At 42.3% G+C, this 22,333-nt stretch overlaps 1 protein-coding gene across 13 annotated transcripts in view; it reads right to left on the bottom strand.

The window, feature by feature from the left end:
- The window catches only part of RAP1GDS1 (Rap1 GTPase-GDP dissociation stimulator 1), a 171,251-nt gene that overhangs the window by 107,966 nt on the left and 40,952 nt on the right, over positions 1–22,333 (bottom strand). For 8 of the 13 annotated variants that reach the window (XM_038400650.2, XM_043513660.1, XM_038400657.2 and 5 more), the window contains exon 2: positions 5,797–5,907. In XM_038400650.2, the coding sequence (XP_038256578.1) occupies positions 5,797–5,907 (111 nt within the window). The remainder of the gene's footprint in view (positions 1–5,796; positions 5,908–22,333) is intronic. The other 5 variants (XM_038400651.2, XM_038400660.2, XM_038400653.2 and 2 more) reach the window with 1 other exon arrangement.

The raw sequence follows: 22,333 nt of genomic DNA, 5'->3' as shown, positions 1-22,333 counted from the left end.
ATTCTCAAAGGTGTAATCTCTGCTAAAAGGTCTCTACAGAGAGGTATACAGAAGAGATTGTAACAGACATAACCAGTTTATCATTTGTGCTGTATTGTTTTGTTTGATGTTTTCTTTTCCTTTCTTTAATAATAAAATAGCAAGTGTTAATAACTATGATTATTTTGCTTTGCTGTAATCATGGTTTCCCTCAAGGTATGTAGCTAAACTAATGGGAGTCACATCTCTGAGTTGGCAGTACGAGGAACAATTAATAAGAGTTGCCTCCCATTTGCTGTTTCTCAAAACTAAATATTTTTAGTCATTTTAAAAATAAAATTACTCGGCCCCCAAACATTAAAAATGACCCTTCCTACGACACATAGTATTATTGAACTATAATAGCAGTTTAATTTTCATTTATATAAGCCTGTTATAGGCTCCTATGTATTATACAACTACTAAATTGAGGAACAAATCTAACCTTTTACATTCAGAAACAAACATTGATATTTTTGGCACAAACATTGATATTTTTGTTTAAACCTCTGACCTTGCTAGATGGAGATGAGACAGGACTTCCCCTATGTAAGCCATATTCTGAACTACCTCCCTAAACATTATTTAATTCCACCTTCAAAAGAACAGACTAGCTGTGAAACTGTCATTATGGCCTTATTCCATGTACTCTGGGGACAGTCTGTACAACATGAGCAGACTTTGGAGCAGTACTGGAAAATTTCCTCTAAACTTCCAGACCATATCATGATTTTTTTTTTTTTTTTTTGGAAAGGTTTAATCCTTTAAAATAGATTTTAACCAGGATACAGTTTCAAGTCTATGGCTTCCAAATGTGACAAATCTGAGACTATTTAAGCACAGTATATTGTTGCAGTACAGCTCACTAGTTCTCCAAATGCACTTCCTGCTTCAGGCAAGGACCTGCTATCATGATTTTAAAGGATAAGTAAATATCTAGATAAAAAGAAAAAAAAACTAAAATGAAGATGTAGTATCAAAATCTTTCCTTTACAAAATAGAGGATCACATTTTTAGATCTCAGGTGAGATGTTTGACTTGAACCTACTTCAATTCTGCTCTGTGAGGAGAATGGAACTTTCCTCTCCTCTCACCCAACTAGGCCATATTCTCTTGTTTTATCAGTGCCCTTATATGAGGACACTAATGCATTCCAGTTATTGTCTATTAAGGTAAAATGTTCCTTCTGCTATGCCTGTGAGAGAAGCACAAATGAAACAATGGAACTTATTACTCATGTTAATGGTACACAAAATTTGCTATTATTCCATCCTTAAATTTGTTTGCTGTTTAAGTTTTAGTATTTAAAGAGAGACACTGCCTACTTGTTTTACCTTAAGATATACAATACTCTTTTTGTTCCTTTCCACAGTTTTATTCTGGAGCTTTATTTTAATAACCTTTAATAGTTTTTAAGATACACCTTACTTGCTTCAGTCTCTCTTTCTCCCCTTCTCCACCTGCAGGGCAACTCTTGAGATTGTGTTCATGTGTGGGACACATGCACATAGCTGTCAAATCCCAAAAGCAGTGAGCACAATAACGCACCGGCACTCCCGTCAGGTCTGCCGTTATTGTATGCAATGTTGTTGTAGCCGTGTCAGTCCCAGGATATTAAAGAGACAAGGTGGGTGAGGTAATATCTTTTATTGGACCAACTTCTATTGCTGAGAGAAACAAGCTTTTGAGCTTACACAGAGCTCTCCTCTCTTACTAACAGAAGTTAGTCCAATAAAAGATATTGCCTCAACCACCTTGTCCCTCTGTTTAATTTTGTACTTTTTGCGTGTTCCGATTGTATTAAACAATATTTTTGGCATTTCTCTTCTATCTCTACTAGCAGTACCCCCTTCTACTGTTCCCTGGAAGATTCCTAGAGGTGAGGGAAGAGTGAGACTTCCTCATGAAGATTTTTTGGGTACAGAAAGCATTATAAGGAGACAGGAGGTAATGAGCTGGCAGGGAGACGAGGGAGACTCACCGAGCAAGGGTAGCTGTAAAATGGGTGTAAAGCACTACTAAATGAGAATGGCAGCTTTTTACATCCACGTTGCACCGGTATAAATGACTACCCAAAGCGCCAGGTAGTGGGGAATCAGGCCCATGGGATTTGACTCTTCTGGACATAATTCTGGCCCCACATAAGCATCTACTCCAGTACAAGTCCAATCAGTCTTATTCTTGAAAGAAGAAAATTCCTCTAAAAAAATTATTTGTATTGTAGTAGTACCTAGAGGCCACAGTCTGGGATCAGGGGTCTGCTGTTAGGCATTGTACATTTTTATAATGAAAATGCAGTCCCATTTTCAAACCTCTTTTTAGGTGGCAGCTGCCTGGGTTCCACCAGACTGTCCACCACCTGCAACAGTTCCACTGGAAGAGGTTCTTTTATCCTCCATAACAGTCAGCTTTAAAAAAAAAACTCTTTACGCAGCAACTACTTAGCCTGTTAATACTTTATTCACCACTGGTGCTCTCATCTCTTTGATGCACATTCCACCTGCACAAATAATCTATATACCAAGATGACCTGTAAGGATGCTGAATTGGAGAGGAAGTTTAGAAGGCACAGGGTCAAGGGAGAAGGATGGTCATAACATATTACTAGATCATTAATAACTGACCACTGACTGCAAATTTAGGAAACTTGATCTCTTACAGCAATCTGTTAGACCAAACTTATTAACAGATGCAACCCAGCAAATAATTTAAGAGGATTTTTTTTAAATGTATGCTGCTTCTCAATTTAAAGCAAATCAGAAATTGTTTTTATTGATATTTGGTCAATTTTTCAACAGCGCTCAAATGTCTTAGGCGCCTACACCACATTTTCAAAACTGATTTAGGTACTTAGGAACCTAAGTCCAATTGCCTTTCAATGACACTGTCTTTTTTGAAAGCTTTATCCATTGTTGCTAAACTGCTGTTTGATTTTACATTCAAACTCTTATGTTATTTTGGTTTTGCTTTCTTCCAACCTAAAATGGATTAGTGTTATGTATATTATCTTTAAGACCTCCACTGAGATGATCTCTATACAATGGGAAATTTTATAACATCCTTTTGGACTAGGCAAGAATATCTTGTATGTTTTTGATACTCAGCCATTGGCAAAGATACTTTTCTCCACAGATCACAGGTATAACTATAAACAGAGAGGCACATAAATCACTTTGTGGTTGGAAGCATTATCTTTGTCACAAACCCATAATTCTCCATTTCCAAATTAATGGAACTTATCAGCTCATTTGGGGTACTGTCAAGTTAGAAAATTAATTACACTAAAATAGAGTAATTATTCTAAACTGGAACCTTTTCCTTTATTAGGATGGGCAGCTTGTTATCTCATATTGCTTTGAAGTAAGGTTTTGCGAATTTGAAGAATCCCTAGAATTTCTTAGTGTTTCTCAGTAATATACCAAGATACTAGGATGGGTCATATTACTCTTCATATTTTATTAAGGGTGATATTAGGTTTTTTGAAAAGGAAAACATTATTCTGTCTTTTAATGAAGTAATCTTAAAACCTATCCAGTGATTTTTCTTTCAGAAACATTCAGTGTACACTCAGGGAGCTGGATGGCTTGAGGAATTAGAAATGAGGTACAGTGACTTTCTTCTCCAAATGGCTGGTTCAAATCCAGCCCAGGATTGGAAGATATCATCTGAAGGCCATTGGGTGTTTGTTGGTTCCCCTGGGAAAATATCCATAACTGGCACTAATTTGCTGGCAACCTAGTTCGCTGTTTCAGCACAGAGAAGAAGAATTGAATGGACACAGTGGATTAATTCTCCTCTTCCTTCTAGAACAGTTAGGTGAGAAGGGTGGGCCTTGTGTGTGTGTGTGTGTATGTTTGTGTGTTGGCAAGCAGTGCCTCTGTGTGAGAGGCTTGGTCTACACTAGCAACCTATGTTGGTATAACTATGTCGCTCAGGAGTGTGGAAAATCCACATCCCGAGAGACACAGTTGTACCAACCTAACTCCTGGTGTAGACAGCACTATGTCGATTGGACATAGCTAGCACTACGGGGCTTCCATCTCTCCATTACCCTGAAGGGGACAGAGGCTGGGTCATAATAAGGATTTGACCAACACCAAATTGAGTGCAGCAGTGTAAGGGGGAGCTAACAGACACAGTCCCCATGTTGCAGTGACCCATAAAATTCTACCTTAGCTCCCTGCAATTTACTAGAGCCATTTGCTAGAGCCATAATTTATCTATACTTGCACCCATACACAAAGAGCCCTCATAAATTGAGGGGAGTTAGAGTAAAATTTTGTAAACTATACAAAAGATACTGCTCAGAATGGTTCCATCTGCCCCTCCAGCTTGAGAGGAATGTGACCAGAAGAAGAGAAGGTAGTTGAGAAGAGAAGCTAGGCACTAGGCTGAGGCAAAACAAAGAACGCTGGGGTGTCTGGCTGAAAGGAAATATCGATGTGTTGTGGAGTGGTCAAAATCTACAACCTGAACCATTTTGCACCTACCAGCTGGGTACTGGAATTTACTTATGGACTCTCACAGGTAATGGTACACAATTCATTTAACTCCAAGCCCTTGGATGTTTTCATATCACAAACTCTTTTTCCTATCCCATACTGGTAAATGTTGCAGATACCTTACAAAGAATTCTAGAACAGCATGGATTCTCTTCCTTGAAGAAAAGTTTGATGAAAAACAAACAACAACAAAAACCTACACCTGACACTTTCCTGGCTAAGATCTTCCTGTGAACTACTCAGGATGAAAAAAAATGCACCAATGTTACCTCTTGACTTGCGGACATTGTTATAATCCATAAGGCATCTCTAGCAGTGTTTAGCCTCTAGTGTTAAAATTTCACAAAATATCTTACACTTATACAGCCATGAAATTATGACTTGTAGGATGACATCTTGGAAGAGAAATCAGATCAGCTGATTAATAAGGGCTTTTGAGGAGAGTATTGATATGTTACAGAGATCAGATATAGAAGAGGTTTACTTTATTTAAAAATTAAAAAAAGAAAAATTCTAATCAGAAGCTTCATTTTACCTAATACATGTAATCAAATTATTTATATTGCCCCAACAAAGTATGCGAAGTTGAAACCTTATATAGATCTTTCTTCCACATCTTCTGCCAGCGTCCCATGATCAGAAAGTTAGAGATGGAAAAGTTTTATAGACTGCTGTCTCCATTTTCCCTATAATCTTTCTGTTTGTGGAACAGGACCCTTTAGAGCTTATGGAACAAAAGCCATCTCATTTTCTTCTTGACAGTGTTAGTTCTGTCATCATCCAGTATGCTTAAGATTGTACTCTACTTAGAAAGCCAATCTTTCCCTTTTAATGGAAACATCGTGGAAATTAATGTGTGATCAGACATGTAAGGAAAATAATGTGCTATATGGTTGGATTGGCAACCTGTGTCACCTTTACTCAGAGTAACTGAAAGTGCTGACTGCCATGCTCATGCTACCCAAGCACAAATTTTTGATCTGAAAGAGAAATACCTTGCCCTTTGCTCTCTGAATGTAGACTTCAATTGGAAAAGTAACTTACTCCATATGCCAAGGACTAGCTCTGTGCTATACCTGTTGTGAATATCCATGGACATAATTTTCTTTATCTTCGTTACTGTCTGATTCTCACACAAGTTATATGGGACTCTCTTTTTAATAGAACAGCCAATCCAGCAATTCTATTGATTGCATTGCTTCACATTACAGTACTACCTATATCATTTACTGATCTGATCATATGGTGCAAAATTTGAAGGGACAATAAAACTTACTGTTTTGAGCCAGGGCTTGAAGCAGGCAATCCAAGCATCCTTCCAAGCTATCTGCTGTGCTGTCAATGGCTGTTATCTTCAGCTTCTTCAAGGCGTCACTTAGATTATCTGCTTGATTAACATGAAGAAGAGAAACATCAGTGCCCTCCTCGATCTGATAGCTAATATGCTTAGAACACAAGTAGTTATCCTAAAGTAAAGGGCTCCTATTTTAACAAGGAAGGGAGCTGTGTCTGTGTGCTGAGGATTTAGAGAAGCCTAGAGTCAAAGGTTTTGGATAAAATCAAGCTTTTCTTAATTTGAATATACATTTCCCATTCTGTGTCTGAGAATGAGATGCCACATTTATAAAATGTCACTGAACAACTTTTTTAACATTTAACAGTATTCCCTCAGTTTAGCTGGTTTGGAAAACCAGCAGCAGTATCTCGGCTTCCATTTTGCTTCTTAGAAAAAGAAAATGATGAAAGTGAACTCCTCTTCAGTGTTTTCATTCACAAGAAGGGGTGGGGGGAGGAGGGGGGCAGAGGAGAGAAAAAGTAATTGCAAATGCCATTTTCTGCTTAGCTGTAGATTTCTCTGCATATACCCGAGAGTTCCATCTTGATTATGCAAGCCCCAGTTAAAAACAAGGGCTAGGCTAAAAGCCTTTTTCAAGAAGGACATTATCAAATATAATAGCATAAGCACTGTGTGTGTTGATTACACAAACTGTAACTATTTGCATTCAAGGAAGCTTCTGGAAACGAGTCCTACTGTCTATGTCAGATTATGAAATAACATTTTCCCCCAAAACACGCAATGTTGTTTTCTGTGGAGGAACACTTATTCTCATAGAAGTGATTGAGACTACCAGTGCTAGCATCTCAAGTATTCTGTTTATTCAGAGGCAAGGTATAAGTGTTAACAGCTGCAATAAAAGTTTTTTCACTTTGCCAGCTGATGACTAACCTCAGCCTGAATGGACTATCCTTTTAAAAAACATGAGTGGTAATTCAGTTTCCATGCCAACTCAATAAGCAATCAGAGATAGTTACTCAAAATAAGTAATATTAAAAACTGTGTAGTTCTCTACAATTTTCCGCTGAGTAATCTCACAATCATGACCTGAATCCTGAGGTACAGTGTGGTACAGCTGCTTTGTCCTACCCCCCCATTCCCCATCATCCACGCTGGAAAAACAGACTTGCAAGGGGCAAAAGGAATAAACATTGTAGAACTTGCCTAGGAGCCAAGCAAGGTGTGTAGTGGGTGACGACCTAGCCAGGCCTGTCCAATTAGCCCCACCTACAACATCTGGGATGGAGTGTGGGGTTATATTAATAGAACCAGCTGGGGATGGAGGAGCTGATTCCCCTATAAAGAGCAGCAAAAAGTTGCAGAGAGAGGGGCACGCTCAGAAAGAGTAAGAGGGAGTGACAGGTTTCAGAGTAGCAGCCGTGTTAGTCTGTATTCGCAAAAAGAAAAGGAGTACTTGTGGCACCTTAGAGACTAACAAATTTATTAGAGCATAAGCTTTCGTGAGCTACAGCTCACTTCATCGGATGCATTTGGTGGAAAAAAAAGAGGAGAGATTTATATACACACACACAGAGAACATGAAACAATGGGTTTATCATACACACTGTAAGGAGAGTGATCACTTAAGATAAGCCATCACCAGCAGCAGGGGGGGGGAAAAGGAGGAAAACCTTTCATGGTGACAAGCAAGGTAGGCTAATTCCAGCAGTTAACAAGAATATCAGAGGAACAGTGGGGGGTGGGGTGGGAGGGAGAAATACCATGGGGAAATAGTTTTACTTTGTGTAATGACTCATCCATTCCCAGTCTCTATTCAAGCCTAAGTTAATTGTATCCAGTTTGCAAATTAATTCCAATTCAGCAGTCTCTCCTTGGAGTCTGTTTTTGAAGCTTTTTTGTTGAAGGATAGCCACTCTTAGGTCTGTGATCAAGTGACCAGAGAGATTGAAGTGTTCTCCAACTGGTTTTTGAATGTTATAATTCTTGACGTCTGATTTGTGTCCATTAATTCTTTTGCGTAGAGACTGTCCAGTTTGGCCAATGTACATGGCAGAGGGGCATTGCTGGCACATGATGGCATATATCACATTGGTAGATGCGCAGGTGAACGAGCCTCTGATTGTGTGGCTGATGTGATTAGGCCCTATGATGGTATCCCCTGAATAGATATGTGGACAGAGTTGGCAACGGGCTTTGTTGCAAGGATAGGTTCCTGGGTTAGTGGTTCTGTTGTGTGGTATGTGGTTGCTGGTGAGTATTTGCTTCAGATTGGGGGGCTGTCTGTAAGCAAGGACTGGTCTGTCTCCCAAGATCTGTGAGAGTGATGGGTCGTCCTTCAGGATAGGTTGTAGATCCTTGATGATGCGTTGGAGAGGTTTTAGTTGGGGGCTGAAGGTGATGGCTAGTGGCGTTCTGTTGTTTTCTTTGTTGGGCCTGTCCTGTAGTAGGTGACTTCTGGGTACTCTTCTGGCTCTGTCAATCTGTTTCTTCACTTCAGCAGGTGGGTATTGTAGTTGTAGGAATGCATGATAGAGATCTTGTAGGTGTTTGTCTCTGTCTGAGGGGTTGGAGCAAATGCGGTTATATCGTAGCGCTTGGCTGTAGACAATGGATCGAGTGGTATGATCTGGATGAAAGCTAGAGGCATGTAGGTAGGAATAGCGGTCAGTAGGTTTCCGATATAGGGTGGTGTTTATGTGACCATCGCTTATTAGCACCGTAGTGTCCAGGAAGTGGATCTCTTGTGTGGACTGGTCCAGGCTGAGGTTGATGGTGGGATGGAAATTGTTGAAATCATGGTGAAATTCCTCAAGAGCTTCTTTTCCATGGGTCCAGATGATGAAGATGTCATCAATGTAGTGCAAGTAGAGTAGGGGCATTAGGGGACGAGAGCTGAGGAAGCGTTGTTCTAAGTCAGCCATAAAAATGTTGGCATACTGTGGGGCCATGCGGGTACCCATCACAGTGCCGCTGATTTGAAGGTATACATTGTCACCAAATGTGAAATAGTTATGGGTCAGGACAAAGTCACAAAGTTCAGCCACCAGGTTAGCCGTGACAGTATCGGGGATACTGTTCCTGACGGCTTGTAGTCTATCTTTGTGTGGAATGTTGGTGTAGAGGGCTTCTACATCCATAGTGGCTAGGATGGTGTTTTTAGGAAGATCACCAATGGACTGTAGTTTCCTCAGGAAGTCAGTGGTGTCTCGAAGATAGCTGGGAGTGCTGGTAACGAAGGGCCTGAGGAGGGAGTCTACATAGCCAGACAATCCTGCTGTCAGGGTGCCAATGCCTGAGATGATGGGGCGTCCAGGATTTCTAGGTTTACCAGCAACCACACACCACACAACAGAACCACTAACCCAGGAACCTATCCTTGCAACAAAGCCCGTTGCCAACTCTGTCCACATATCTATTCAGGGGATACCATCATAGGGCCTAATCACATCAGCCACACAATCAGAGGCTCGTTCACCTGCGCATCTACCAATGTGATATATGCCATCATGTGCCAGCAATGCCCCTCTGCCATGTACATTGGCCAAACTGGACAGTCTCTACGCAAAAGAATTAATGGACACAAATCAGACGTCAAGAATTATAACATTCAAAAACCAGTTGGAGAACACTTCAATCTCTCTGGTCACTCGATCACAGACCTAAGAGTGGCTATACTTCAACAAAAAAGCTTCAAAAACAGACTCCAACGAGAGACTGCTGAATTGGAATTAATTTGCAAACTGGATACAATTAACTTAGGCTTGAATAGAGACTGGGAATGGATGAGTCATTACACAAAGTAAAACTATTTCCCCATGGTATTTCTCCCTCCCACCCCACCCCCCACTGTTCCTCTGATATTCTTGTTAACTGCTGGAATTAGCCTACCTTGCTTGTCACCATGAAAGGTTTTCCTCCTTTCCCCCCCCTGCTGCTGGTGATGGCTTATCTTAAGTGATCACTCTCCTTACAGTGTGTATGATAAACCCATTGTTTCATGTTCTCTGTGTGTGTGTATATAAATCTCTCCTCTGTTTTTTCCACCAAATGCATCCGATGAAGTGAGCTGTAGCTCACGAAAGCTTATGCTCTAATAAATTTGTTAGTCTCTAAGGTGCCACAAGTACTCCTTTTCTTTTTAAGAGGGAGTGAGATACTTTTGGGGAAAGTAGATGCCACAGAGAACCCGGAGTTTTTTTGGGAAAAACTTCAGTCAGGGAAGGCTTGGGAGCCCACCTGTGGGAAAGATTGGAAGTATGGACTTGAGGGGGATTCTGAAAACTTTATTTTGGGAATGCTTTGATGTTAATAAACTAACCCCCACGGTGAGGTGTTGATGAACCAGGGAAGAGCTCATCTGATCATTTGATTTAAGGATAGTTTAAGGAGCCTGGAGCTGAAGAAGAGGGAAACTGAAGTGCCTGAAGAATGATGTCAGGCCATGGAGGGGGCGAGGTGCTTGGAGGCAGCTGGCTCATTGACAACCACAAAAAAAAAATGCATTTGTTAGATAAACTGTTCAGTGACTAGTGAAATTTGTCAAAAAGATACTTTCACAGACTAATATTTGATCTGCTATTCTTACTACATCATAACATTGTGTTCTCTACCTCTTCGTATCCATTTTCTTTCTTTTCCCACCTCCCTGCAAATTTCTCTCTATACTGTGGTTCTGTTTTTTAATGCATCTCCTCTCTCTCACCTACCTACAGGCACCTACTCACAGCCCATCCAGATACTGACACACAGAGCTTGGAAAATTCAGCAAACACTTAGAGTGGGAGGACTAAATCTTCTAGACATAGATACAAAAATTGGGAGCCCCACTGTCTGGAGGCAACACCTAGTCAAAAGCCTGCCTCCACTCCAGTTTCTGCACAGCTGGGAAAAGAGGAGGCTGCTGAAACTGGTAACCGGGTGCCACTGCTAGACTCCGCTCAGGGGCTTCATATTTTATAAAGGTCTCCCTCTAGAAGTTGCCCGATAAATTTGAAGTTTTACACTTAAACCTCCCCACACTGCTTGAAGATAGGTGTGTTCTTTCTCTCACTGGTTCTCTCCTACCCCAGAACCTCCAATGGGAATCGAGGATGTCTCTCAGCTACTGTAACCATCCCTCAGCTTTCTACCTGCTGCAATTGTAAAAGCTGTGAGCAGCAACTGTGGCACTGGAGTTTTCCACCTGTAGACTTTGGAAGAAGGTACTGCATCAGCTATATTTGATTCATTTGGAAAGTTATCTTTATGTCCCTAAGGGTTAAATATATATAAAATGAAAATTTTGATTCTGCAGAAATTGATGGCTCTCTCCTGGGAAAGCCTCCTGCTTCCCATGAGCAAGTAGAGTTTAAAGCTCTGATTAAGTAGACTGTAAAATGATCAATTTACCAACCAAAAAAACCCAAAACAAAAAACAAACAAACCACACACTCCACTTTCACTGCTGACAAAACCCTCCAGGATAGATTTTGATCTCAGTTACACTAGTCTCAAGTAACAATCAAATTGCACACACAGCTGAGATCAGAATCTACCCCTTCTCTAACTGTACCCAGCAACTAGCAACGCTGAAGAGAAAAACAACAGCATAAACTGTGTACAAACTTGCAAAAGAAGCTAGCTGGATAACCAACTTCCCACAGCGGTAGTGCCCCAACAGTATTTAATGAATTGCACATATTTTGCTCTTTATTGGATACAAATGTCCACAGTCTCTTCTTGAAAATTTACTTTAAGCAACCAATCTACTTCACTTTGCCACAAGAGTCACCTTTTCATCACTGATATAGGGTATGTCTACACTACAAAATTAGGTCGAAATTATAAAAGTCGGTTTTGTAGGAAGTGTTCTTATACAGCCAAGTGTGTGTGTCCCCACCCAAATGCTCTAAGTGCATGTAGTCGGCGGACTGTGTCCACAGTACCGAGGCAACCGTCGACTTCCGGAACTTTGCACTGTGAGTAGTTATCCCACAGTTCCCGCAGTCTCCACTGCCCATTTGAATTCTGGGTAGAAATCCCAGTGCCTGATGGGGCTAAAACATTGTCGCGGGTAGTTCTAGGTACACATTGTCAGGCCCCCGTTCCTTCCCTCCCTCCGTAAAAGCAAGGGCAGACAATCGTTTTGCGCCTTTTTTCTTGAGTTACCTGTGCAGATGCCATACCATGGCAAGCATGGAGACCGTTCAGCTAACCATCACCGTATGTCTCCTGGGTGCTGGCGGATGTGATACTGCATTGCTACACAGCAGCAGTTTATTGCCTTTTGACAGCAGGCAGTGCAGTCTGACTGGCAGCTGTCGTCGACATAGTCCTGGGTGCTCTTTTAACTGGGCGCCTGGGCAAACATGGGAGTGACTCAGCCAGGTCATTTCCCTAGTTTCGTCTCATGGCGATTGAGTCCTACCGGCAGTGCACCGTCTTTTAATCTGCAGCCAGCAGAAGATGATGGCCAGCAGTCATACTGCACTGTCTTGTGCCGAGCACCCAGGAGGTGACGATGGCTAGTGATTATACTGCACAGTCTGCTGCCAGCAAGATGCATAAAGATAGATGAAGTGGCTCAAAACAAGAAATAGACCAGATTTGTTTTGTATTCATTTTCTCCTCCCTCCCTCCCTCTGTGAAATCAACGGCCTGCTAAACCCAGTTTTGAGTTCTATCCTTGAGGTTTTGAGTTCTATCCTTGAGGCGGCCATTCGGTTTCTCGCAAAGCCACCCCCTTTGTTGATTTTAATTCCCTGTAAGCCAACCTTGTAAGCCATGTTGTCAGTCACCCTTCCCTCTGTCAGGGCAACAGCAGACAATCATTCCGCGCCTTTTTTCTGTGCAGACGCCATACCATGGCAAGCATGGAGCCCGTTCAGATCACTTTGGCAATTAGAAGCACATTAAACACCACACGCATTATCCAGCAGTATATGCAGCACCAGAACCAGGCAAAGCAAAACTGGGCAAGTAGGTGACGTCAGCGCGGTTACGAGAGTGATGAGGACATGGACACAGACTTCTCTCAAAGCACGTGCCCTGGGAACATGGGCATCATGGTGCTAATGGGGTGCGTTCATTTTGCAGGTCTCGGACGATTCCCAGTGGCTGCGAAACTTTTGCATGCATAAGGGCACTTTCATGAAACTTTGTGACTTGCTTTCCCCTGCCCTGAGGCGCAAGAATACCAAGATGAGAGCAGCCCTCACAGCTGAGAAGCGAGTGGCAATAGCCCTGTGGAAGCTTGCCATGCCAGACAGCCACCGGTCAGTCGGGAATCAATTCGGAGTGGGCAAATCTACTGTGGGGACAGCTGTGATGCAAGTAGCCAATGCAATCAAAGATCTGCTGGTATCAAGGGTAGTGACCCTGGGAAATGTGCAGGTCATAGTGGATGGCTTTGCTGCAATGGGATTCCCTAACTGTGGTGGAGCCACAGACGGAACCCATATCCCTATCTTGGCACCGGAACACCAAGCCAGCGAGTACATAAACCGCAAGGGGTACTTTTCAATAGTGTTGCAAGAACTGGTGGATCACAAAGGACGTTTCACCAACATCAACGTGGGATGGCCGGGAAAGGTACATGACGCTCGCATCTTCAGGAACTCTGGTCTGTTTCAAAAGCTGCTGGAAGGGACTTTCTTCCCAGACCAGAAAATAACCGTTGGGGATTGAAATGCCTATAGTTATCCTTGAGGACCCAGCCTACCCCTTAATGCCATGGCTCATGAAGCCATATATTGGCAGCCTGGACAGTAGTCAGGAGCTGTTCAACTACAGGCTGAGCAAGTGCAGAATGGTGGTAAAATGTGCATTTGGACGTTTAAAAGTGTGCTGGCGCAGTTTACTGACTTGGTTAGACCTCAGCGAGACCAATATTCCCACTGTTATTACTGCTTGCTGTGCGCTCCACAATATCTGTGAGAGTAAGGGGGAAGACGTTTATGGCGGGGTGGGAGGTTGAGAAAAATCGTCTGGCTGCTGGTTATGCACAGCCAGACACCAGGGCGGTTAGAAGAGCACAGGAGGGTGCGGTGAGCATCAGAGAAGCTTTGAAAACCAGTTTCATGACTGGCCAGGTTACGGTGTAAAAGTTCTGTCTGTTTCTCCTTGATGAAACCCCCTCCCCCTTGGTTCACTCTACTTCCCTGTAAGCTAACCACCCTCCCCACCTCCCTTCGATCACCGCTTGCAGAGGCAATAAAGTCATTGTTGCTTCACATTCATGCATTCTTTATTAATTCATCACACAAATAGGGGGATAATTACCAAGGTAACCCAGGAGGGGTGGTGGAGGAGGGAAGGACAAGGCCACACAACACTTTAAAAGTTTAAAACTTATTGTATACCAGCCTTCTGTTACTTGGGAAATCCTCTGGGGTGGAGTGGCTGGGTGGCCGGAGGTCCCCCACCGCGTTCTTGGGCATCTGAGTGAGGAGGCTATGGAACTTGGGGAGGAGGGCGGTTGGTTACACAGGGGCTGTAGCAGCGGTCTGTGCTCCTGCTGCCTTTCCTGCAACTCAATCATACGCTGGTGCATGTTAGTTTGATCCTCCAGCAGCCTCAGCATTGAATTCTGCCTCCTCTCATCACGCTGCCGCCACCTTTCAGCTTCAGCCCGCCACTTACTCTCTTCAGCCTGCCACCTCTCCTCCCGGTCATTTTGTGCTTTCCTGCACTCTGACATTGTCTGCCTCCATGCATTCGTCTGTGCTCTGTCAGTGTGGAAGGACAGCATGAGCTCAGAGAACATTTCATCACGAGTGCTTTTTTTTCTCCTTCTAATCTTCGCTAGCCTCTGGGAAGGAGAAGATCCTGTGATCCTTGAAACACATGCAGCTGGTGGAGAAAAAAAAAAAAAAAAAGGACAGTGGTATTTAAAAAGACACATTTTATAGAACAATGGGTACACTCTTTCACGGTAAACCTTGCTGTTAACATTACATACATAGCACATGTGCTTTCGTTCCAAGGTCGCATTTTGCCTCCCCCCACCATATGGCTAACAGCGGGGAACATTTCTGTTCAGCCATAGGCAAACAGTCCAGCAGGAACAGGCACCTCTGAATGTCCCCTTAAGAAAAGCACCCTATTTCAACCAGGTGACCATGAATGAGATCACTCTCCTGAGGATAATACAGAGAGATAAAGAACGGATGTTGTTTGAACGCCAGCAAACATGCACTGCAATGCTTTGTTCTACAATGCTTCCTGAGTCCATGCTACTGGCCTGGAGTGGTAAAGTATCCTACCATGGTGGATGGAATAAGGTTGCCCTCCCCAGAAACCTTCTGCAAAGGCTTTGGGAGTATATCCAGGAGAGCCACGAATGCCAGGGAAAATTAATCATTAAACATGCTGGCTTTTAAACCTTGTATAGTATTTTAAAAGGTACACTCACCAGAGGTCCCTTCTCCGCCTGGCGGGTCTGGAAGGCAGCCTTGGGTGGGTTCGGGGGGGTACTGGCTCCAGGACCAGGGTGAGAAACAGTTCTTGGCCGTCAGGAAAACCGGTTTCTCCGCTTGTTTGCTGTGAGCTATCTACAACCTCATCATCAGTCTTCCTTGTCCCCAAAACCTGCTTCCGTGTTGCCTCCATCTCCATTGAAGGAGTCAAAAAACAGAGCTGGGGTAGTGGTGGCTGAACCCCCTAAAATGGCATGCAGCTCATCATAAAAGCGACATGTTTGGGGCTCTGACCCGGAGTGGCCGTTCGCCTCTTTGGTTTTCTGGTAGGCTTGCCTCAGCTCCTTAAGTTTCACGCAGCTCTGCTTTGGGTCCCTCTTATGGCCTCTGTCCTTCATGCCCTGGGAGATTTTCAAATGTTTTGGTATTTCAAAAACTGGAACGTAGTTCTGATAGCACGGATTCCTCTCCCCATACAGCGATCAGATCCCGTACCTCCCGTTCGGTCCATGCTGGAGCTCTTTTGCGATTCTGGGACTCCATCATGGTCACCTCTGCTGATGAGCTCTGCATGGTCACCTCTGCTGATGAGCTCTGCATGGTCACCTGCAGTTTGCCACACGGGCCAAACAGGAAACTGAAATTCAAAAGTTCAAGGGCCTTTTCCTGTCTACCTGGTCAGTGCATCTGAGTTGAGAGTGCTGTCCAGAGCGGTCACAATGGAGCACTCTGGGATAGCTCCCAGAGGCCAATACCATCCAATTGCATCCACAGTACCCCAAATTCAACCCAGCAAAACCGATTTCAGCGCTAATCCCCTTGTCGGGGGTGGAGTAAGGAAATTGATTTTAAGAGCCCTTTAAGTCGAAAAAAAGGGCTTAGTCATGTGGACGGGTACAGGGTTACATCGATTTAACGCTGCTAAATTCGACCTTAACGCCTAGTGTAGACCAGGGCATAGAGTAGGAACAAATACAATCTGCAATCCCCTCCATTCAAAGGCGAATCAATTGCAAAACACTATCTTCCCTTGAGAGTATATTTGAGGCTGCTTCTAATAATAATCTTGAGTCCCTGCTACATAGTCCTCCTTAAACATAATGAGGCAAGTGGGAGGGATTCTGCCTCGTCAAAATTCTGGTTCAGATACTGCACATCTCAAGAAATCTTCAGTTATAAAGACCAGTCAGATTTGTGTGTGGGGGAAGGGAGTCTGGTGTTTTGCAGGCAGTTTAATTTTATTTGGTTTTGTAGTTTGTGGCAAGGACACCTAGAGGATTAACTAGGCAACTCTTTTTATTCTTTGTATAAATATAAAGACATTATAAATAAATGTCAGTCATCTCATAATTTGCAAGTCAAATAAGTAGAAAACTGTGGAGGGCAAAAATATTTGTCTTCTAGATAGAGCTGGTCAAAAAATGTGAAAATATTTTACAGAAAAAGTGTCTTTTATTCCTCTCAATTGTTCAGAATTTGACATGTTTAACCAGCTCTAGTTCTAGAAGTTCTTGTAATTAGAAAAAACACTGGAGTTGTTAGAGTCTGGGGGGAGAGAAATAAATAAACTAACCACTATGCAATTAACATGAAAAACAACCCTGTCTTTATACAAATATGCTCTGATACCTCGGGAAGCATTAAAAGAGAATTCCAAGCACATCTGAAAGCAATAAAATATCCCCCACACCTCAAAAGTGCTTAGTTTGAGAGATACTTTTATGCTTCCTGCACTATGCACTACAATGCATTGAAGAAGAACTGGAGCATTGGACCTTGTGGGACTGGAGAAATGTTGCTGCTTGTTCCTGTTATACCCAGGTAAATGAAAAAGAAAAACTGGAAAGGGAAGGAAGGATTCTGCCTCAGTTCATTTCTGATATAATTTAAAGACAGAGAAGTAAGAGCCAAATAAGTAGATTTTAATGTGGTTTGCTGTTTCATATACTTCATTATCAAGACAATTATATATAGAAATTATGCATTTTGGCAAAAAATTTCAAATCCAGGTACCCAAAGTTAGCATCTGAATCCATATTTAAGGACTTAAACATAAGCAACCTAATTTTCAGCAATGCTGAGTACCCGCAGCTCTCTCTGACTTCAGTGGAAGTTGAGGGTGCTCAGCACCACTGAAAATTAGCCTATGGGTCCTTTGGTATCTGACTTTAGACACATACTTCTAAAAATGTTGGCTTTTGTCTTTAAAGTGTGGATTGGTAAATGTGACACTGGGAAATTGTTGTCAACTGACAAAACTTACTACACCTAATTCATCCTTTTCATGGTATTTATCCCTAAAGATTAGCATGTGAGGTCTCCACTGAAAGCTTGGAACTTATCGATTCTCATAATCATTGATGTGTGTACAGATAATATTTAAGGAATAATATAAATGTATTGACAATTATGCCCTTCTGGTCTTGGAGTGAAAATGAGTCACCAGAGAACCATGCATCCGATGAAGTGAGCTATAGCTCACGAAAGCTTATGCTCAAATAAATTCGTTAGTCGCTAAGGTGCCAAAAGTATTCCTTTTCTTTTTGTGAATACAGACTAACACGGCTGCTACTCTGAAACCAGAGAACCATGTGTCTCTGTACTGGCCCATTCAAGTGTGAGAGAGCTGTCACTTCTCCCCGGCTAGCCGATTACCTAATTGCTCAATTGTTCATTGTTGCAACAACCCAGAAAAATCAATGGAAAACCATCAAAAATAAACTATAAACATCAAAACCACCTGGCAGTGAAAAGAAATGATCGGACAGCAAAGGGATAGCCCTGTCTGTGAATAAAGACAAAAAACCAATTTAGTATGTCATAGGATGGAGAAAGACTCTGTACCCATTCATTGAGGAGGCACCTTGATGAGCAGGGATGAAAGATATGGTCCTGGTTCCTCGGGGCCAGCATCTGCTGCAAAAGACTGAACTTTGGGGTGAGAATCTCTCTAATTGGATAGGAAAGGTAACTATTAGTAAGTGTATGCCCAGTTCATATCTTATGATTTTATTTACCATGTAACGTTTTGTTTCTATCACTCACACCTAATTCTGTTTGAATCTCTTTTCTTTCTTAATAAAAGAAAAGGAAATTTACTTATCACTGAACTCAAGTGCTGGGTGGGCTAAGATAACACTGGTTTAACTGGAGTACACTTTTCCTTTGGGAAGAGGATCTGGGATTTCTCTGGATATCTAGTGATCAGGGGCTGGGATGCATTTACTGTAAATGTTCAGGGCAAAGGCAGGGCTTGTATAGCCCAGAGGGGAGTGCGTAAGTGGCTGACAGGCTGGTTGTGTTAGGAAGCTAACACCCTGCCAGCACAGGCAAGACTCCCTCACCCTGGAGGCAGGTAGCAACAAGGTGACTCACAGCTCTGGGTGCTGCAGGAAGCATCAGAGTACATCACATGGATTTATTTTTAAAAAAAGTGTTTATGTGGCTACATTGCAATATGTGACTAAAGTGCTTTCTACTGGATAAGCTAAGATACCACAGTGATAGGTAGCGTGTAAATAACTCATCAAAATTAGATTAGATTACTAAGAAACTGTATGTACAATGTAAGAGAGAGTGTCTAAAATACTGGATACAATCATCTGATTTTCTGAAAAAGTCCACTGGTCTAAAAGGAAAACTTTTTCATAGCAGTCCTTCCCCCTACCCCAACCCCACAAACACACACAAAAAGAGAAAGTGGGAATTAGGAAGGAACCACAGCTCTAAGGACATAACGTCAAAAGGCCATATTTACAGACAAAAAGGTTCCCTACATGAAATGTTTAGAAAAAACAATGCAAAGATGACCAAAGTATAGATCTGCAAATCTCTTTCTTCCAAAGACAGAATCATGCCTCTTATTAAATGGATTTAAATTCTTAAACAGAATCAGCTTCACTTCTGCAAGTCTCAGAAGTACATAAATACGTCTAAAATCGTATTAGAGATTTTATCCCTCTTTTTGGTCCTTCCTAGGAGGACAAAAACTGTCTTCAGAGAACTGAAAGTCCTTACATTGATCTAGGTCAATTGATTGCCTGGTTTCAAATCACAATGAGGGAGACATTTTAGCGAGAAAAGATGGTTCTATCCAAAAGGCCAACCACCTTACCTTTATGCAGGGACCTGAATTCTGCAATTCTACAGTGGCTATACTGGCTTTGGAATCTGCCATTTATGGAAGCAGCTGCAGATATTCTCCTGCAAAAACCCTGTTATTTTTCTAAAAAAGAAAAGGAGTACTTGTGGCACCTTAGAGACTAACAAATTTATTTGAGCATAAGCTTTCATGAGCTACAGCTCACTTCATCGGATGTAGCTCACGAAAGCTTATGCTCAAATAAATTTGTTAGTCTCTAAGGTGCCACAAGTACTCCTTTTCTTTTTGCGAACACAGACTAACACAGCTGCTACTCTGAAACCTGTTATTTTTCTGTAATCAACTGTCCTCATGTTTTCCTGCCTGCATCTCTGATATTCTGTTTGTCACAAGGAGGAGTTCTATCTGTTTGCAGTGGGCTTGCCCTGAGTACAATGAACAGATCCTCACAGTAAGAAAACAAGGACAGCTATCCCCTGGAAAAGGGCAGCATAGGGAATGGTTGTGGTAAGATATCAGAGAAACGTGCACAGGACAGTTTTGGCAATTGAGGGGCAGGCAAGCTTGTATTGGCCGGGAGGATGTGTGGGGCCAAGAAGGGCAGGGCAGGGCAAGGCAAGAGGGCAATATGCGATAAACCTAGTGAGGGATTGGTCCTTGTGGTACATATGCGCCCAGCTAGCCTGTCATCAATTTCATCGACTGAGCTTGCCTGCTGGTGCATCAGGCACCCAGTTTACAAAAGAACAGTGCCAACCACTTTTTTGTTTTATTTTGGTTTTAAAAAAAACTAACTAGGACAGGTTTCAGAGTAGCAGCCGTGTTAGTCTGTATTCGCAAAAAGAAAAGGAGTACTTGTGGCACCTTAGAGACTAACAAATTTATTTGAGCATAAGCTTTCGTGAGCTACATCCAATGAAGTGAGCTTTAGCTCATGAAAGCTTATGCTCAATTAAATTTGTTAGTCTCTAGGGTGCCACAAGTACTCCTTTTCTTCTAACTAGGACAGGTCCTGAAAACAGAGGCACACCATTCTCAAGGATATATAGTCACCTCGAGCCCCAGTATTGCTGTTATCCGGACCTTGAGCCCTGAATCTCACAGGCTGTCACTCCTCATGCCCTCAAGATAAAAGGCTGGAAGTTGAACATGCCAAGAGCTGTCTTTACAGCAAACCCAACTTTCACATTCCTGACTCCACCCACAGCTACTTGCTCCCAGAGTCTGTATCCTGTTCTGCTTTCCACTAACACCCACTACTGCTCCACCCCCTCCCCCAGCAATCAGTAAGAGGGGCTGCCCTGAATTCTGCAGCAAACCCAATTAATTTTAGCAGCTTGGCATTAATGGTTCCTGTTGCAAACTGGAATTTAGGCAATTATGGAGAAAATATTCAAAAACTGAAAAACACAAATTAACACTATTGTATCCCATTCCATTTCAGTACATCTTTCTTTTTGACCTACTCCTATTACCAGTCACCAATTTGTTCTATGCTGAATTGCCCCTTTGCCCTTTAAACTTTGGTAGCTGATGACCACCTCTGATATATGGTCAAGGGCCATAAAAATACACTGGGTTTCCTACCCCTGCGCTCAGGAAGCAGCCATTAGCACATCTTCCTATGAAGCTGCAGGTTCTGTTTATAAAGAAGGTTCTTTTCATGTATCTCTTGATCTCACAGGTGCCCCACACAAACCAGAAAGAAAGTCAGGGCATAAAGCAGTTTCAAAGCAGTTCAGCATCTGCCATTCCTTAACAGTGAAATTTCATTAATTCCTAATACTATTTTAGGGGTATGACAGTTTGTTTTTATACAGGTCATGCCTTCTTTCCAGAAATTAACCTGCTTCAAAAATATGGTCTGCCTCTTTTTAAAAAAATGTTTCTCTCTCTTTGAAACTAAGTGCCAAGAGTAACGTACCAAGGCAGCATTTTCTGTTATTACAAGTGAGCTTTCCGAGTTATTTCTCCCTTATATGTTAAGCCCACAGTTATTTGTAATTGTGGTGACTGTTGTATGTTAAATATTAAAATAATCAAAGACATACATGAAATGCATTAGAGATATGTTCAGAGTATTTCCTGGCTGGTACCCTGTGTTGCTGAAGTTAATGGGTCTATTACAGTCTGCTTAAGTGTAACCTAATTGTGATAAGAAATTCATAAATTAATCAGTGAGACTTCAGCAGTCTCACATGTACTGAAGCTAAATCAATCAGATGGAAATGAGACTCAAGCCAGTTTTTCTCTTTTTGCAGGCTTGGTGGTTAGACTTTCCTATCAACATGCAGTGATTCATGTTTCAGGAAACAGTAGGACACCAAAGGCAGTGGGGCTGTTCTTCCTTTAAGTTATGTCATAAAAGACCACTTTAAAGATGTTTGTCTGATGGTACAAACCAAACCAGTAAGTAGTAAACCTATATTCAGTGTATGTTAAACAGCTGTACTGCCAGCTAGGAAATGAAGAAATAGATGTTTAAGGGATTAGCCCTTGGCAATAATGTTTGCAGTGTTGTAGCCATGCTAGTACCAGGATACTGGAGAGACAAGGTGGGTGAGGTAATATCTTTTATTGGACCAACTTCTGTTGGTGAAACAGACAAGCTTTTTAGCTTTTACAGAGCTCTTCTTCAGGTCCAGTGAATGTACTCACGTCTTGTCCTCACGTACAGCGCTTTAGTAAAGACGCCATTAGGATGAGACATCTTCTCTGGTCGGCATAGTTAATCCACGTCCCGGAGAAGCAGTAGCTATGTTGATAGCATAGGCTGTCCCATCAACATAGCACCGTTTACTGCTGGCTTTAGGTTGGTATAACTATGTCCCTGAGGGAGCGTGGATTTTTCACACCCCTGAGCGACGTAGCTAAAATTCAGCACGTGTAAACGCTCTCTGTCGGTATTTTGTCGGCACTTTTGCCCCATGAGCGGCAAAAGCTTTGTCGGCAGGAGAGTGCACCACAACTTCAACCACCACCATCACCAAATCAAGCAAATTCTCTCTCTAACATCCAC

The sequence above is a fragment of the Dermochelys coriacea genome, chromosome 4 (genome assembly GCF_009764565.3).
Source record: "Dermochelys coriacea isolate rDerCor1 chromosome 4, rDerCor1.pri.v4, whole genome shotgun sequence".
NCBI classification, from domain to species: Eukaryota; Metazoa; Chordata; order Testudines; family Dermochelyidae; genus Dermochelys; species Dermochelys coriacea.
The sequence above is the reverse complement of the archived record's forward strand: the minus strand, read 5'-3'. Positions and strand labels throughout refer to the sequence as shown.